The 18,243-nt window shown below is 37.6% G+C and overlaps 2 protein-coding genes across 4 annotated transcripts; one reads left to right on the top strand and one right to left on the bottom strand.

Annotated features, from left to right (window-relative positions):
• Positions 1-909: 909 nt before the first annotated feature.
• mrs2 (magnesium transporter MRS2) lies at positions 910-18,019 on the top strand. 2 transcript variants are annotated; one of them, XM_042490689.1, is made up of 12 exons: positions 910-1,785; positions 4,315-4,373; positions 4,647-4,683; positions 5,047-5,159; positions 11,319-11,480; positions 11,715-11,845; positions 12,744-12,890; positions 13,512-13,581; positions 13,854-13,936; positions 14,697-14,814; positions 15,953-16,066; positions 16,178-18,019. In XM_042490689.1, the coding sequence occupies exons 1-12, from the start codon at positions 1,452-1,454 to the stop codon at positions 16,235-16,237; spliced, it is 1,428 nt and encodes a 475-aa protein (XP_042346623.1). In that variant the 5' UTR covers positions 910-1,451; the 3' UTR covers positions 16,238-18,019. The 2 variants fall into 2 exon arrangements, with proteins under 2 accessions (XP_042346623.1, XP_042346624.1); XM_042490690.1 differs by having other exon boundaries at positions 12,774-12,890.
• LOC121946208 (integrin beta-1-like) lies at positions 5,262-10,939 on the bottom strand. 2 transcript variants are annotated; one of them, XM_042490692.1, is made up of 7 exons: positions 10,802-10,939; positions 9,019-9,276; positions 8,706-8,916; positions 8,516-8,624; positions 8,046-8,343; positions 7,662-7,943; positions 5,262-5,836 (listed from the first exon to the last, which is right to left on the bottom strand). In XM_042490692.1, exons 2-7 carry the CDS (start codon positions 9,273-9,275, stop codon positions 5,632-5,634), a joined length of 1,362 nt encoding a protein of 453 aa, XP_042346626.1. In that variant the 5' UTR covers position 9,276; positions 10,802-10,939; the 3' UTR covers positions 5,262-5,631. The 2 variants fall into 2 exon arrangements, with proteins under 2 accessions (XP_042346626.1, XP_042346625.1); XM_042490691.1 differs by having other exon boundaries at positions 9,019-9,335.
• Positions 18,020-18,243: the final 224 nt, after the last annotated feature.

Raw genomic sequence — 18,243 nt, forward strand, 5'->3', positions numbered from 1 at the left:
CATAACAAAAAATTATCATTGCACAAACAATAAAAATAAAATACAGGAAGTCAGGCAGTGTTGTCGGGCTTGTCAACTTCAAAGGCAAAAGGAAAGAGACACGTCTTAAAATGGGCTTTAAATGTCTGAAAAACATATTACCACATGTCAAAACGTGTTACAACTAATGTCAAAACAAATCACAACAAATGTAAAGGTACTAAATGGCTGTAGTATTTTAAGACCTGTGTGTATAAATTTGGCGAACAAAATATAGGCAAGAAAGGGTCTCTATCAGAATTTTATTCTTTTATTCATGATAATTTCCTGCAAGTCTTCCTGGAAATAACTTTGGCCTACAAGTTCAAGTATAAAATGGAAAACAGAGATAATGCTCTGAGACGGTTATCCCAGCTAGACTTTAGTTTGCCATATTGAGTTTATTATCAGTTCTTGATTTCTGAAGGGTTTTCTTTTTCTTTAAAAAAAACCTCATACATTTGACTCACTATCTCATAATTAAATAATTCATAAATTTTGAGTTATTGAGTCATACCTTTCCATTAACCTTTGTATTTGCATTCCATTGACTTAATTATTGTGATTTGACTTCTTATTTCATAAAACTGATGATCTACCTCATAATTTAGACTTACCATGTGCACATTTTTAAAATTTCTAACATGCATAACTTTTCATATTTTTTTTTTATCTTTTCTTGGCGCGAATGGTCTTCCATACCTGGGGATTCGGTTTCGCTCACAGCCTGTTTTTATAGTCACACTGTACATACTCGTGACCTCGGTAGTCAAATTTTTCAGTCCGAGTGATTTACTTCATAGAGACGATCTTTGGCAGCCGGTCCATGTCACCGCGGTGCATTATGGTCACGTACAATGCTCTTGCCTGTCCTCTTGTTTGCTAGTTTCCTCCATGATGCTAACTTTGACAGCTTGTTTTCGGACTAAAGCCCAGCCTAATGTGTCGATTCGGCAAAGTCTGTAGTTAGCGGCAGGACTCACTTGTATCTTCGTTTACTGTCATTAATTGTAAATGGATAATTAACGAAGAGCATAAGCTGTTCTGTTCCTCGAAACTGAGCTAACTAGCATAACCAACATGCAGGGCTACAAAGCACTCCTGAAAACACTGTGAGGAAAGTTAGGTAAGACAACATACAGTATGACTAGCATTACGAGAGGCTACGTTAACCAATATTTGCTAATAATGTAAGTACGAACTGCCATTCTTGTACCTGCGGTTATGGACCTACTGGTCTAAAGAGTAAACTGTCAAACAGCTCGAGGACACAGAGGAGCCACCAACCAGAGCACCCAGAGATCATACACACTGTCATCTTTTTACGACACTCCTGAACTCCCTCTTTCTGTGCTTATGTGGCCAAAGCTTCCTTTTCTCCGGCTGCTGGACGTGTCAGGACCTCCGTGCTGCAGCAGTGTCTGCGTGTGGAGATGAAACTACACAAGGTGCTGCTGTCTGGCTGCATTAACTGCACCAGGATGTATCTGCTATTTGGTGGGAACTTTTACTCAAAACGACTTTTCAGCTCTTTGGGAATGGGTGGGACTCGAACCCTTATCCTCTGTGGTGCCCGCACGGTACTCTACCCACAGAAGTACACCGTGCCACTTGGAAATAGAAAACTGGGATTGTACAGCAGGAGTTACAGTGTTGTTGGTTTAAATGGACCCTGCAGTCAAGCACTGTCAAGGTGTCAGCCCAGGAGATCTCAGTCTGCTGTGGCAACAGAGGAGAACCTGCTGCAAGGAGGTGCAACACGGCCAGGTAAGAACAAGAGATGGTCAGTATGCATACTGACAGTTCATCTGTGTCCATAGCAGCGTTCATACCTGTGTGATGTTATTGCATTGATATCTTACAGGGGCATTTGTAGGATTTGAGGACATTGGGGGCTTAGCCTGGACCTCAGTAGGGGTGTCCACAGGGATCCTTCCCCAGGACTGCCTGGTGTCCCCCATAACAATTTTCTAACTCACAATAAAAATAAAGTGATTTACACTGGGAAATGTTTTGGTGCTTTAAGTATACATAAGACACCAGAGTGCATAAAACAGCATCAAAATAGAGCTTGTTTATCTAAAAAGTGCCAGAGGAGGATCCCCTGCACTCCCGCCAGAGGTCTTAGTTAAGCCCCTAATGTCCTAACATCATTGAAATGTCCTAAAATGTCCCAACATCCCAGAAATGTCCTCAACTCCTAAAAATGTCCTCAAATCCTAGAGATGTCGTTAAGTCCTAGAAATGTCCTAAAATCCTTGAAGCATCGTTAAATCCTAGAAACGTCCTAAAATTCTTGAAACGACCTCAAATTCTACTAAGGTCTTAAAATCCTAGAAACATCTGTCATTTTTGCAAAAGCAAAAGCAAGTTGATTATCCCTGGTGTATTAGATATTTTACAACTGCTATCATTAAAAATCTATTGGCTAGAGATGGTAAAATAGTTGAATGTGTGTAATTGTAAACAGTGGTGGACTGTAGCGAAATGTATTTATCCATGCACAAGCATGAATTCAATGACATATCTTTTTCTTTTCTCTTTGTATTTTTTTGCCCCAGGGAGGTATTATATTTGTCAAACTTTCCTCAAGCCAAAATAAACCATTTAAAAATCTCTGACATCATCACAATCTAAAGTCTATGAACTGAGTGGGAACTGGTTTAGCTGCACATATTCAGTGGGCCGCATACCTTAAATCCTGAAGCTAGAAAACTTTTTTGGTGTATGCGCCAGATTAGCAATTCCATTGAATTTAATAGCCGCTATCTTGGGGTCCAGTATTTAGTCATGATGATGCATTTATGGTAACAGTAACAGAATCTTAGTTTATATTTGATCAGCACGGCCTAGATTTATCGTTTCATCTGAGTTTGAGAGAGTGAGGCAGGTCTCTCTCTTGACATGTTTTTGTGTCTGTAGTGGCTGCTGGCATATGAAAATACAGATGTAAAATCTGTAGTTCGAGCAGCAGCCTAAGAGCCATCGAAAATCTACCAGATGATCTGTTTTGCATTATTCAGCAAATATGAGCTTGGCATCCATTTGTGCCAACCACATTGGCTTAGTTTGTCAGGAAGAGAGGCTAAATTTTGGTGAGGCAACAACTGGCATGCTTTCTTTTTTTTTTAAGGGGCTCCCATGTACTCTCACCTCAAGATATGCTGCCGCATTTGTTCCGAGAACACCTCGGCACTTAACCTGACTCTTCTCCGCTTTGCCCTTTGGGGTAAATTAAGTCAGAAGGTCCAAAACCCAGCACCTAATGATTATCTAGCACTGACAAAGTTGTGTGATGTTGTATGTTGACTGTCATCGTAAGTAGTGATACTGAGATTGTTGAATCTCAGATGCTGAGATCGCTACTGGTTATTACTTTGGTTGGTTTAAAAAAAAAAAAAGGGGGGGGGGGGCTGTGCGGCACTTCTTCTGCCACTAGACGGCACCTGTGACCAATCACACCTGAAGCACTTTTTGCACTTACTAAGGGTTTTTTCCTTAAGTCTAAATTCTTGCTTGTGTTGTACGTCGCTTTGGATAAAAGCGTCTGCTAAATGAAATTGTAGAATTGTAGAATTGTAGATATGTTAATAAAAATGGATCCTATGGGTACTCATGAGTCTTTCCTAAACTTGAGATAGCATGTTTTGTTACTTACAATCAGTGTCCTCAGTCAAATTAAAGCTTTATTTTTGTCTATTAAAGACAAATTAAGGACAACCGGCCTATTAGAAGATCAGTAAATCATGAAAACATGTTTAAATACACATCAATACAGGGCTGTGGTTGAACTCAAAATGAGAACTGCACAAGTTTTATTCTGTGCACATCAGATAATTAGTAACATTACCTGTAAAACATGAAACCAAAGTATATCAGTATCTTGTTTATTAATTCTTCATGTTGTCTTTACATATACAGCATAAGCAGATTAAATTATTTAAATTTCACCATGGCTTTTGGTTTTGGTGTGCCACTTCAAGATTTTTCACTGGCCCCTTTAGACCATCCCTATGAAAAACTTCTGGGGTGCCACTGTCTACTTTAAATGTTAATTTCCCTGAATGCTTTTAGTACAGCTGAAAGTATGGGAGATTTAAGTTTCTACTAAATCTAGTATCCCACAGTGATTTAACTCCTAATATGATGAGTATCAAACCGTTAAAATAATACTGCTGTGGTCCCATGAAATACAGGGCACACAAGGTGTTGATATTTTAATCCTCATAATTGCTGTTTTCAAAGTAGAAAAGTGTTGCTTTGCATTTGGTTAAATTTTGTCTTTCCCTTGAACAGTGTCCTTTATCCGCCACAGAGTGACAGACGTTTCCAGCGTGTCTCCAGCTTTTGTAGTGGTAAGAGATGCGCCAAGGACTGTCAACAAACACACTTTTCACTGAACAGAAGCTGCTACTATTGAATCTAAATCAAATGAATTAAATGGCAAGATGCTTTTGGAGAAACGGGTGTAAACTGTTGGAATTAACACAGATTTCCCACATCTTATCAAATATCCACCAAACTGTCAAACATTTTATGTATTGATATATATTTAAACTGTTGTTATTTTTTTTTGCCTTGTGATTGCCAGAGGCAGGTGATCGTAATCTTGTTTGTTTATTTCACAGATGAATTTTGACCAAGAGGGAAACGTGACAACATTTGGTAAGTAGTTGGAAATAAATATTGTTCATCTTTGATTTACTTGCCTGATGTCTTTTATTTTAAGAGCATCATCATGGTTGTCATTGAGTCTGATGATTGGTTATTCTGTGGTATGACCACTCCCACTTGGGTTTAGGTATCATTTTCAGTGTGCCATTAGACTTTTTTAATCCTTGCCATGCAGGGTTGGAGATACAGTTTATTGTTGCCTACATTTCTGTGCTACTTGTCGCTTGAAATCTGGTGTAACCATCCTCTAATGGATGGTTACCTCCCTCGCTCTGCTGCATTTGTTGTTCTGCAACATGTTTTTCTCTTTTCTTTTGCTAAAAAAGATGCCTCTCATCTCTTTTTCTCTTATAGAGAAAAAGAAAACAGAGCTTTGTCAGGAGCTAAGTCTTCAGGCCAGAGACCTTCGCTTTCAGCACAGTACCAGCCTCATCCCAAGGAACAACTGCATTATCATACGATTGGAGGTATGCTCTGTTTATTTCATACAAGGACACTTAATGATCGATTAGACATTTCTTTTCTCAACCAAATAGAGAGATCAACTTTGATCTGGCTTTTGTTTAGGAAATATTTTGTGACCAAAAGCCAAGCCATTGATAAAAAATAACAATTCTTTTTTCATGACATAGTTCTGCAGAAAACTTAAATCAACTTCTCCTGCTGATGCAGACCTCATTACCACTCTGTTTTAAAGCAGAGGTGTTTTGTAAATCTCTTTGTAAATTAGACATGATGCCATCAAAAGGATGACACTGTGCAGTAAAATTAGGAAAACAGGAAGAATGTTTTTCATGGAGGCACAGTATCAAAGAATGGAAATTATTTCATTTACTCTTTAACATTAATGAAAACAAATTTAGGGATTTAGATTTAAAAAAAAACAAAATATTAAAACTTTATTTGCAGACTTTAGGCACTTCGCATTGGTTTCTCTTTTCAACCCCAATGAAAAGGCTTTGGACATTCTTTAGCCCGCGCCACATGTACCACGTGTCCTGACAACGGCCTACTGTAGCTGTAGAAAAAGAAGCAGTCGTCATCTGAGTTCCTCTCTTTACACGACACAACAAGCTCTGTGAAGTTTAAATCAGCTCTGCTCTCCACCGTTGTCACATTGAGGTAGTCACAATCTTGATCACACCTGGTGATGAGTGAGAGAATGCAGTCAATTCAAGGCAGAAACGAATCTAAATCAATCTAAACTGTGTAGCTGTGCTGCATTTTGATAGGGATACCCATGGGAAAAGGAAGAAGTTTAAAGTTTTGCTCTATAATTTGTCAAGAAAAAGATCTGCTACCAGTAATGAGTTTTGAAATTACTAAAGTAAAGTGAAGTCAATTATATTTATAAAGCCTTTGATCAAAAATCACAATTTGCCTCAGAGGGCTTTACAGCATACGACATCCCTCTGTCCTTAGACCCTCACATCAATGAAGGAAAAAACAACTGAATTACAGTAGATTACAAAATGGTATATAGAAAAGAGAAAGAGGAGAGAAAGAGACAGGGAGAGATGCACAGTAACAACAATGGTAACAATAACATAACATATAACAATAGTAATAGACATAGAAATTAATAAATGGAATTTATAATAGCATGTAATGATACATGCAAATGTTGTAGATTGAATAGGCATGAATAATAATAATTGCAATTAGTAGTGTGACAAAACAGTAAGTGTCTGAGGAGGACTAACACAGTAACTGTAAAATGACATGGTGTTGGTCATTTAAAGGTTCTGTACATGACATTCAGAGCGTCAATATAGCAGCAAACAAGTATTTGTTATGTAAAGCTCCCATTCTTGAGATTTGGGATGAACTTCGTACCAAAAAAGCCCAACACAAACACAAATTCTGTTTCTGGAGTGAAACAGTATATATATATATATATATATATATATATATACACACACACACACACATATATATATATATATATATATATATATATATATGTGTACACACACACACACACACACACACACATATATATATATATATATATATATATATATATATATATATATATATATATATATATATATATATATACACACACACATACATATATATGTGTATATGAAATGTTTTCTAAAATATTATGATCTGCTTTCATTTTTCTAACTTCTAACTTTTCTAAAAACACCCTTGTCCCAGACAAGAATTCACAACATACAACAATTTAAAATTAGTATGAAAAGCCTTCAAATCTAAAACTAACAATATGTATCAATAACAGTAGTGTAGTTAAAATTAACTGCCATAGCCATCTTTGTTTTAAATACATATTTTGTGAAAAAAGATGGCCTTTTTTAAGAAGTGTACCATCAGATTTCTACAAAAACATAATTTACTCAGGCATGAAAGGAGTTAGCTGCATCCTAACAACTTCCTTCTGTTCTCAATTCCTGGTTTCCAAAAAGGTGAGATTACTGCTCATGTTTTGGTGGGCTGTCTAATTTTTGATAAATTCATTAAATATTATAGATATTGGGTGTGTCTAAACCATAACATGTTAACTCTGCAGCCCTTCAAAATCTAAAATTAAAAAGGATTACGGTCTGACGACTGCTGTGAAATTAATAAATATATTACTTTTTGTCAACTCTGTAACACATAAACTCCGTCAGATCTCTCCTCTGACGTCGATTATGTACGCTATTCAAGAAAACAAATTAAATCGCTGGTACGTTGGCTCATTATATGGTTTAATAGTCAAGACTGATCTTTTAAAATATATTTTCACAGCCTAACTGAAAACTTAAAAATGATAGTTTTAATGCTAAAAGCAGTAAGAGGGAGTTGTGGTGACATAACAGTAATCCAGAAAGCACCACATACTTTATCCTTAAATTTTGTGCTGAGTTTAAATTTCAACTTATGCCTTTAATAATAAAATTGTCCTTGTTATCGTATGAGCATATGAATATGAGCCTGTATTAAATACAACCAGTTCTCACCTGTCTTTCCTTGCTCCGGTCCCAAACGCCCGACACTCTACACAGTCTTTGTGCTCCGCACATACGCCTGGACAAAGAGGGCATTGCTCACAAGTCGGGCCTCTAAATCTTGGGTTGGTACATTCACATATTCCGCACAAACAATTCCCTCTGCCGTTACATATCTGCCCGTTTCTTGCCAAACAGGATTCCGTTTCCAGGGAGCAGCTGCAGTCTTCATCGGTCCATCCAGCATCACAAACACACTTCCCACAGTCACACCTTCCGTTGCCTCCACATATTCTGTTAGATAAAATTTTAATGTAATAAATGTAAATACAAGTCTGTTATGTAAATAAGAAGAATTAAAAAGGAATATTGCATGGCAGTCATCACATACTATACCTGCCCCTGTGGAACGGACATTCGAAGTTGCTGCACTGGCAGTATTGTCCGCTGTACCTTTCGTTAGGGTTTTCTCGCTCTTGGCACTCGCATCCTCCCATTACGCATTTTCCCCTACCACTACACAATGGGGCATCCGGGCCTGGGCTACAGTCGTCCTCACCTCGGTAAAAAAATTCTGTCTGGCACTGTTGTCCCACATAAGGATCATAACACGCACACCGGCCACACACGCGAGCCCCATTGCCGTTGCAGGCAGGGCTGTTTTCCTCACGGATTTTCTTGCAGTCACACTGACCTGGGGAAGCACATTTTATTTAAAACTGGTTCATTTGTCATTTTATAGAAGACAAATGTGTGCCTTTACTTCTGTTACACATTTTCAAATGTCAGTTTATTAATCAAATTTCAATTTTCTGATACTTAGCTCTTTGACGATATGTTGACTGTGTCATGGAAGTTATACTTACACTCTAAAGTTATCTCTAACTTGACACTCAGTGAAAAGCCTTTTGGTGTGATGTGGACAGACCAGGGCCCAGTCCTGTTACTGGGACACTGGTCAGCCTCAACAGTCACCTAGAGAAAAGAGACTTTATTATCACAATAATTTGTATTTCCTAATATCATGCACAATACATCTGTGTGAGTTTTACTGACCTGTATGACCACAGGGTTTCCATTCATGATGCTCCTGAATGAGATGTTAACTCCTGCTGGCACAGGGCCGGTGTCCATGGTCAGCTCCATGATAGGCTGGTCTGTAGGCATGATGATAGTGAGAGGGAAGGACTGCTTCAGACCCGGCCTCAAGTGGAGAGACAACTCCTGGGGCTGGAGGAACAGTGTCTTGGCATCTGCTAGCTCGGTGCTGCAGAAGTTCAGTGGTAACCAGCAACAAGATCAACATCTTAGAGTTTATTGAGGGCAAATAATGATAAATGTAATATAGCACCAGTATCAGGATACTTACCTGCTGTCATTTTTGACAACCTGCACACTGCCCTCAGGGTAATATATGTCATTTTTACGACAGCCGGCTCTCCGCAGCTCCTTTGAGGTATGACAGCGGATGTTAGAGCTAGGGCCAGTGGAGCACCAAGCACACGCTGGGCCAGACTGGATGCATTCTTCACAGTTGGAGGCTGATGTGAGACATGTTTGTTTTTCGGCCCAGCTGGGACACAACAGAACCAGCAGCAGGCAACGACAGAGCAGCCTCACAGACATGCTGTAGTTAGAATAAAGTCATGGGATGATGTCCCTCAGTGGTGTCCAAACCTTTTTGAACTGGGGCCAGATTACATTATGTGAAAAATACTGGGGGGCAGCTGCTTCTTGCATGCAATATGTTATTTAAAAAAATAATCCCATACAAATGAGACAAACACAACTGTTTCATTATTCAGAGAAAAAATAATAGGCTGCCCTCATTGTTTACTTTACACCTCTGTGCTGCGGCTATGGCGGTTATTTAGCTGGAAATGTCTGCTGTTACCGTTATCGGTAACCATTCTGGTTGCTTGTTTACTGTCTGTTTCTAAAAACACATCAGTTCCACCTGCATAGTTTCTATTTGATGCATGTTTACGAACTGTATATAAGTCCTGCCATTGTGAGGTGAGGGGAAACAATGCTAAGTGATGTTGCTTGATTAACCAATATTGTGTGGCCGGCATCATATAATATAATTTGAAAGTCAAGACGAAGGCCATTTAAAACTTGTTTGAGGACCACAGTTGGCCTTTAGGCCAGACTTTGGACACATCTGATGTATGTGGAACAAGTAATGTAGTCATTGATTATCAGTTTTGATAATGATGTATATAAAAATTAACAAAATACCGTTGTATGTGATTAATAGCAAGGTTATTATAGTTATCTAAACTAAATTGAAATAATAAATAAAAACTACAGTTTAAAAAAAAATACCTAAATAAAAAACTAAAACAATACTGTGTACTTACAAGACTGGTTAAAAAAATATTCAGGAACTCTTTAGTTCTTCAATTTAGTGAAATTTGTCAACACAATAAGCATGAGCATTGGTGCATATATTTATTGAAACTGGGATGTCTACTTGACTGTGAGGCAAGTACCTTCACAGAGTGCTGTAATGCCTATTCTGAACTGATAAATATCCCCCACATTATCATTAAATAATAATAATTACAATAAAACTACAAAAACTAAACATTTCTCAACAATTAAAAAATTAACTGAAACAAGCAACACCACTCTGAAACTAATACTAAAATGAAATAAAAATGAAAAATACAAAAGTGTAACTGAAAGGCATATTTTTAGTAAATTTACTCACTAAATTGTATCTCAATTTGTGTTTTTTCTTTTCTTTTTTTAACTTCTTTGTTTACTTATTTTGATTTATATCCTGCATGAATCTTTAAAATTAACAATAACACAGACAAAATTAGACAAATCCTTACTTTACATTTGAATGCTAAATAGTGGAATGCTAGCCTTGAGTCAGGCCTACACACTTGTGTAACATACTGTAGTAGATCTCCATACATCTTTCCTGACAAGTATACAACTATTGAAATATTATTTTACCAAAACTGAAAAGAAAACATGTAATTATTAAGAGACTGATGCAACAAATATTTAAATGTACTTTACTCATTTCTGTGCTTAACATTTTTGTATAACAGCATGCTTCATGTTTCTCTGGTTCTATAATTGATTATGTGCTAAATAAATTAAAATACGGATAAAGAGCAGTGCTGGTACATTACCTGAAGTGCTGGAAGCTTTCTGTGCTGTAGCTGCGTGTTTGGGCTTTCAATGTCTGCACATTGTGACAGACTGGCAAGCTTCACTCATTCATTTCACATTGACTTTTTGTGAAAGCTGCATTCACAATCATTATTCGTCAGTCGTCCTGATTGGTGGGACAGTTTTGGATATCTTAACTGTGGCTTTTGAGAACCAAACACAGAAGTGTACTTTAGTGTATCACAGTTTTTCAGGTCTCTCACTGCAAATATTTACAGATCAAAGTCAACTATTGGGACTGCAATCATCGAAGAGTAGCACACAGCTGCTTGTGCACACACAGACACATTCACATTTAAATTAAATTTTGTGTACATAAAACAACTTGGAAAAAAAAGGGCTACAAAACATGTCAATCTTTCAGTCTTGAAATAAGGATATTCTTTAAGTGTTTGCATCCACTATCAAGGATCAGAGTAAATGTTTCAGTGTTCTCTAAAGAGGTTAACCCCCCCTCATCCCTCTTTTTCTCCGCAGTCTTTAAAAGCCATTGTAACCCCGCAGTCCCTGCTGGTGTTAGATTTCCGTGGTGCTGGATTTGAACGATGGCTGGTATTGGAATTGGCCCCACAGCTGGCATCACAGTCCCACTCTCTGCCTTTCGAGTTCAGAGCACTAGAGGCAATCCTGCAGCACAAGGTGAGACATTAGGGAAAACACTGTGTGTCTGTGCATTTAAGCATGTCCTAACCTCGATAAAGCCACCTCTGTCAGCTGAGAACGTATAGTAGCAGTCAAAAGTTCGGACATCCTTTTTCATTCAAGTAAATTGGCACATGTGGCCAAACTTTCGTCTAGTATGCCACACGAGGCTCTGTTTCAAGATGAAGCTTGCTTGTGTTTATTTATGTCTTTGTGTACGTGTGTTAACAGATAAACACTCTACAAGCTCGGCTGAATGAGGTTGAACCGGTAATGTTGGACACGCTGGAATCCCTGGTGGATCCAAAGATCCTTTCGGTTGATAGAACTAAACTACATATACTGCTGCAAAACAGTAAGAGGTAAAACACACAACCACATGTACATCACTAAAGTTTGTAAATGCTGTTTTAATGAAGGCAGATAGCATCAAGATTGCAGTGCTTTTCTAAATTGTGGATACGACGTAGTGCGTCAGCTTTTCTGGGACTATACAAAGGGTTCCTGCGGATCCTTAAAAAGTCTTAAAGGGCACTGAATCCATTAATCTTAAAATAAGGCCTTGGCATTAAAATGTCTAAATCAATTTTTCAAATATATTAAAAAGCTTAGACACTGTTTTTTATGACATTGTACTGAAAATGCTCAAATTGATAGGTAACTTTAAAGAAAATGATAATAATTTAAAGAATGTCTATTGCATTAACATCATTGCATGTTTTATGTCACAATAAACATTTGAAAAATAAAATAAAACCCTAACCTTAAGTTACTAATGTTAGTACATGTTTTCCCCTCAGTGTTGGCTGCTTTAAAATTGGTCTTAAATTTCTTTACAAGTGGCATTAAAAAGTCTTAAAAAGACCTAAATCCCACTTTCCTTAAGCTGTAGGAACCCTGTATACTGGTTTTCATCAGTCAATCAAAAAACTCCCTGACTTTTATGAAGCTTCATTAATCATGTGTGACATGCTCAAGGCTCAGATCTTGTCCCACTCTATTTTTGTTTTCTAATTGTATTTTAGCTTCTTAGCCATAATATTTTTTCAGTTCAGCATCCCGCTTTAATCTTCTTCCAAAACTTTCCTATAGTTTAATTTTAAAATCTCTAAAATTGGCCTCTCTCCAGTCACACTCGGGTGTTCTTTAGCACTCTTTTTTTTCTTTCCTTGGATCAAAGAGCTATGAAGTCAGTTAGGCAGTGTTAGTCTCAAACATTCACAGTAAACATTCACGCTTTGTTTTGTCTGTCTCGCTCAGTTTCCCTGATGACTCTTGTTACTCTGACAGCTTATCAGAGTTGGAGACAGACATAAAAGTCTTCAAGGATACTTTGCTGAAGATTTTGGATGAGGATGAGACGATTGAAGAACTCTGTCTGACCAAGTGGACAGACCCGAGAGTTTTGTAAGTTGCACACATGCACTCACATACACTTTTTTTCACCATTGATTTTTTTTTTCTCTCCCCTTCAAATAGAGTTTCATGTTCCATCCTCCTCATTGGTTGGAGTTAAGGACAAGGTTTTATGTGGGTTAGGTACTGCAAAAATAATTGTGGGGTTGTATTTAGGTAAAAGTTTGGAACCAGGTACCAGGAACCAACACTTGGGTTTTTTTCTACTGTATGTGAATTATTGCATATAACTGTCTTTTTCCCTTTCTCCTTTAATTCTCTTTTTTCTGACCTTAGTGAAACTGGATATTTAAAAATAAGGCAAGCGGTAACCATTCTTTTTGCCACAATCTAGACTCAATACAAAAAAAAATACAAAACGTTACAGTTTGCCAAAAATAAAAAAAATAAAATAAAATTGGATATGTGACCGAATGGAGATGGAATGGAGCCAGGCCAGAACCACCACATGTTTTTGAAATATATGTAGATATAAAAGGTCATTTTGTCATTTCATCTTCTGTAACTGCTAGACCCTTTCTTAAGCAGTGTTATTATTTTATTTGTGTGTGTGTGCATAAACATATGTCTGTCTGTCTGTCTGTCTGTCTGTCTGTCTGTCTTTCTTTCTAGTGAGGAGAGCAGTTTGGGTATTGACCATGCTGAGGAGATGGAGCTATTACTGGAGAATTACTTCATGCAGGTAGTGCTGCTTAAACAAATACAAAAATGAGTCACTTTTCCTTATTAATATTAAATAATTAATATTATTAAATAAGCTCCTGATATTGTATGCTCAATAATATTTAAAATTACTTGCACCTTATCGTGATGTTGAACCTGTCCACTTGCCCCTCTTGTGTTGTTTGTGTAAATATCCAAAAGCACAAGCACACAATGTTAACTGTCATCTACGTGTAAGACACAGTGATTGTGTTGAGGGCTCATACGGCGACTGTGAACTGCTTCTTACAGGCTGAGGAGATGGGGAACAAAACCAGAGAGCTGAAAGGGCTGATAGATGACTCGGAGAGTGTCGTCTTTATCAATCTGGACAGGTATACACACACACACACACACACACACACTGGGTATACAGTATGTATGCATGTTTCGTATGTTTTCTTAGTATTAACAGTATTTTGTCTGAATCTGCTTTAATTATGTTTGAGCTTATATTTTGTGTTATTGAGTTTTTGTACAATTTCTTTCTCATTCTCTGACTCTAAAAAGATTCAGAGAAAATGGCTAAAAGATAGGTCCACAACTTTTCAAGTCTGTCTTAAAACAATAGTTATTAGTCAGTTATGAGACATTAAAAACACAGCCCTCATTTTGTGCAGAAATGGGTACACAAGTTAACGTTTTTTTCACAAGTCCAAACCAAGAGGGTAAATCCTTTTTAGTACATAGTATGTTCTTTGTGTTTCCCTTTTGACCTGCAGCAGATGGAAAACAACAAAAAGTGGGGGACCTTTGTACCAAAACTCCAAAACCTCAGAAGTTATCAGCTTGATTTTTCTAACACAGACTGCTGGGCTTCACATGAAGATAAACAGTTGAATACTTTTTGTACAAAACAAGGGCTGTGTGTTCTTTCCACTATTACATACATTGAAAGCACATTAGGAGGGGGATATTTTTAATGGTCGGTATGAACATGTGGACTGATTTCAGCAAGCAAAAACTGTTTTAGTGTACATACAAGCAACTGAATGTTGTTTTGAGACAGACATGAAATGAAATGGGGAACCTATCCTTGAAGCTAACCTGTAAAATAAGTCTTCTTGAAACAATGTGCTCTCTGTTTTATTTTAGCCATCGTAACGTGATGATGCGGCTGAATCTGCAGCTGGCGATGGGCTCCTTCTCCCTTTCCTTATTCGGTCTGATAGGCGTGGCCTTTGGAATGAATTTGGAGTCGTCCTTTGAAGAGGTGAGGCATCCTCCTGCAGAAGCATTATGGTTTACTTTTATTTGTGTTTTGGACTGTTGAGGTGACAAAACAAACAATTGAAGAAAAAACTATAAAATATTTTTTAATGTGCATTTCTCACTGACATTTAACATAAAAAAGGTTAATTAATATGATAAATAACAGTTTATAAATCAATAATAAAAGTTTGTTTCAAAGTTGTTTTATTTGAAATAAGTGTAATATTTTAGCCCTCAGATGTTTCTGCAGGGTTGTTTGAAGTTTTTTTCACAATTATAATTTGTTTCCTCTGTACTGAATCGAGGACCAGTTTTACATAATGCCTTGTGTTTGGTTTGTGTCCACACAGCAGCTTTTAAAGGCAGAACAAAATTGTTATTTGTAAGCAAAATGCATTGAAGGAAAATAAACAAAGAGTAAAAGAAGTTTTCTGCTCCAGAAATAGATTAGCCACTTTCCAATTTAACAATGGACAACAATGCATGTTGGACCTGGTCATCGTTTATTGCATTATTTGCATTTATCACTTGAGGCAAATGATACATTTCAAAGTCAAGCGCGACTGTGGCTGGAAAATAATGTGTTGATGCACTGGAGTCACCAAAGATGCATATCAAGGCAGTTCAAGAGAAGGCAGGCATTTGTCTTCCTGGACTGTGACTTACCTAACAATCAAAAATATTTCCAAAATTTCATCAGGTATGCCCATGATCTTCAGCACAGCTTATACTTGTTAAGCATTGATATGAATAGAGAGGGCAAGCACAGCTGTTTTAAGCAGAAAGACAGAAGCACAGTGCAGCTGGCTATGGTGCAATGCTTTCTCCTGTTGGGTCCGATTGAGGTCAGATCACGTTCTTACCACAAATGAACCAAAACACAGCAGCTTGTTTGTAACCGGGCCAAGACCATCTCTTCAAAAAGGTCTTGGTCCGGTTGTCTTGGTCCGCACCTGAGTATGATTGCTGTTTTCACACCTGCCAAACAAACCACACCAAGGGGGTAAACGCGATTCAACCAAACTACAAAAAGCAGGTGTGAAAACACAGAATGTATTGACAATTTTTCTCCGTGTGCATTCTGAACCTTTTCCATGTTTTTACCCACATACACTCACACTGTTTATGTTTATTACCAGGACCCTCGTGTTTTCTGGCTGGTAACAGGCTTCATGTTCTTGGGCAGCGGGCTGATATGGAGACGACTGCTGTCATTTCTGGGACGACATCTCGAGCCTTCAGTTCCCCCTATAGTAATGCATACACACACACACACACACACACACACACACACACAATTATGTCAGATAAACGAATGGTTAAAGATCAAGTCCTAAGTGTGATTCCTCGTGTTTGTGATACAGATCCCTCAAGTTTGGAAGAGAAATATGAAAGCATCGGACATCAAGGCGGGAGTCAGATGATGTTCTACCTCCGCTCTGTAAAATGCCACAGACCTCCTACAGACTCAACAGCTTTAGAGACAATTGTTTTCCCACCCTGGATCTCCTGAACTCTCTGTGAAGGCTGGAAATTAACATTTTTTTTTTTTTTACCCTCCCATGCCTCAAGAAGAGGTTGAGACTGTATCCAAATGTCCGGGGACTCCAGTGTGTTGTGCGTGCCTCTGTGTCCCTATTAATATGTGTCATTCTATGTTGGAGTGATTTCAGATACTTGATCAGATGCCTTCATGTCACATCACATCATATCTTCATATATGTGGATAAAATGTGGGCACAGAGTATTGCTCTGTCATCAGTGGTTTTAGATCAGTGAGTGGACGCGTGGGCGAGTGAACTGAAACAAATAATAAGCCAACTAACATGATAACTACATGACATGCTAAGATATTGCCTAATTTCATAGGTGAAAAACGTGTGTTAATAAGTTATAAATCATATTATTTAAATTAATGTAAATCAAATGAATGTGTAAAGTCTATCGTGAAGGTTTATAGAGTGTTATTTTCTTTGTGTAAGTAAGAATTTGCTTTTGTTGAGATGAGTAGTTACAGCGTGCGACTGTGACAGAAATTAGACAACAAGGACCTTCTAAAACATTAGCTTCTCAGCAAATAAATGATTTATGAGATGTTAATCTGACATCAGATGTGACTGTCAACACTGCTGATTTAAAGCAGTGGCACACAGAACACAATGCCAGGCCTTTCTGACGTAACAACGGCTGAACTATCTCAGCAATTTTTCTTAAACATTTTGCCAGTTTTGTTTTGTTGACATTGCGTGACACTTTGCCACTGTGAGTATTTTAAATCGACCTTTGACCCAAACTAAAGGGGTCTGAACACATGAGCAACTTTCAGGATTATGACTTAGAAGCTGATATAGACTTTGTCTTGCACCTATATGCATTTGCTGTCAGCATTCAAACGTTAAAGGTTCAGTGTGTTGGATTAAGTGGCATCTAGCGGTGAGATGGCAGAATGCATGAAGGAGAGCTGTCGTGGCCGACGAGAAAATGTGAATGGTCCTATCTAAAGCCAGTGTTTGATTTGTTCATTCTTGCCTACTGTAGAACAACATGGCAGACTCCATAGAAGAAGACCATTATACAGATATTATGGCTATTTCTAGGGTAGTGAAAACACAGTGAGTGTGATTTGAAGATGATTAGAAACTAATGAAAACATAGTTATGAATGTAATATACCATTTCTGCCAGTAGATGCCGCTACACGCCACACACTCAACCTTTAAAGACTGGAACTCAATGACAACATGTAAAAACCATCTACCAAAGGAAAATTTGTCATTCTTGTCTTGTTGCCACATTATACACATTGACACCCCATGCCTTACAGCAGGAGGTGTCAGGATACCTTCAACAAATTATAAGGGTCTTGAGATGATTAACAGGACAGGGAAGCAAAAAAAAACATATTTAAGATTCAAAACGTCCATACAGTACGTCCTGTCCCGTCACCTTAATTTATTAGATAATTTTGTTTTTTTTTAAAAATCATTTTACCTCTGGTTTTCCTGGTCAAAGCTGATTGACATTAAGCAAATGGTGACAACATCAATCATCAGTGGACATGGCTTCATTTTCGGGGTTCATAAACCCAAAATGTTTGAAAGCACTGCCTTATAGTACCTTGTATTTTTTCTAAAAAAAACCCAGCCTTCACCTTCTGACTGTTGTATCTATGTATTATATTTAATGCCTATTAAATGAAAACCAGCATTCTTGGAATTCTTCATGATTTTTGAAATACATTAAGTGCCAGTGGATCTAATTTGGCATTTTTAATGACACTGAACAACAACAAAAGAGACTCTGAAGGTCACATGAACTTCAAATTGAATGATGTATGCAGATATAAATATTTCTTTGAATATTTTTTCTAAGCACCCTTGGCAGCAGTTACAGCATGGAAGTTTGAAATTCTCTGTCTAAAAAGTCCTAAT

The sequence above is a fragment of the Plectropomus leopardus genome, chromosome 7 (assembly GCF_008729295.1).
Source record: "Plectropomus leopardus isolate mb chromosome 7, YSFRI_Pleo_2.0, whole genome shotgun sequence".
NCBI lineage: Eukaryota > Metazoa > Chordata > Actinopteri > Perciformes > Serranidae > Plectropomus > Plectropomus leopardus.

Bases quoted from the DNA above. Each gene is read 5' to 3' on its own strand.
- mrs2 (XM_042490689.1), top strand. From the start codon at position 1,452: ATGAAACTACACAAGGTGCTGCTGTCTGGCTGCATTAACTGCACCAGG. The intron at 1,786-4,314 runs GTAAGAACAAGA...TCCCTTGAACAG, and splicing joins AGGAGGTGCAACACGGCCAG to TGTCCTTTATCCGCCACAGA. The intron at 13,582-13,853 runs GTAGTGCTGCTT...TGCTTCTTACAG, and splicing joins TGGAGAATTACTTCATGCAG to GCTGAGGAGATGGGGAACAA.
- LOC121946208 (XM_042490692.1), bottom strand. From the start codon at position 9,275: ATGTCTGTGAGGCTGCTCTGTCGTTGCCTGCTGCTGGTTCTGTTGTGT. The intron at 7,944-8,045 runs GTATAGTATGTG...TTTATCTAACAG, and splicing joins TGTCCGTTCCACAGGGGCAG to AATATGTGGAGGCAACGGAA. The intron at 5,837-7,661 runs GTGAGAACTGGT...ACTCATCACCAG, and splicing joins ACCGGAGCAAGGAAAGACAG to GTGTGATCAAGATTGTGACT.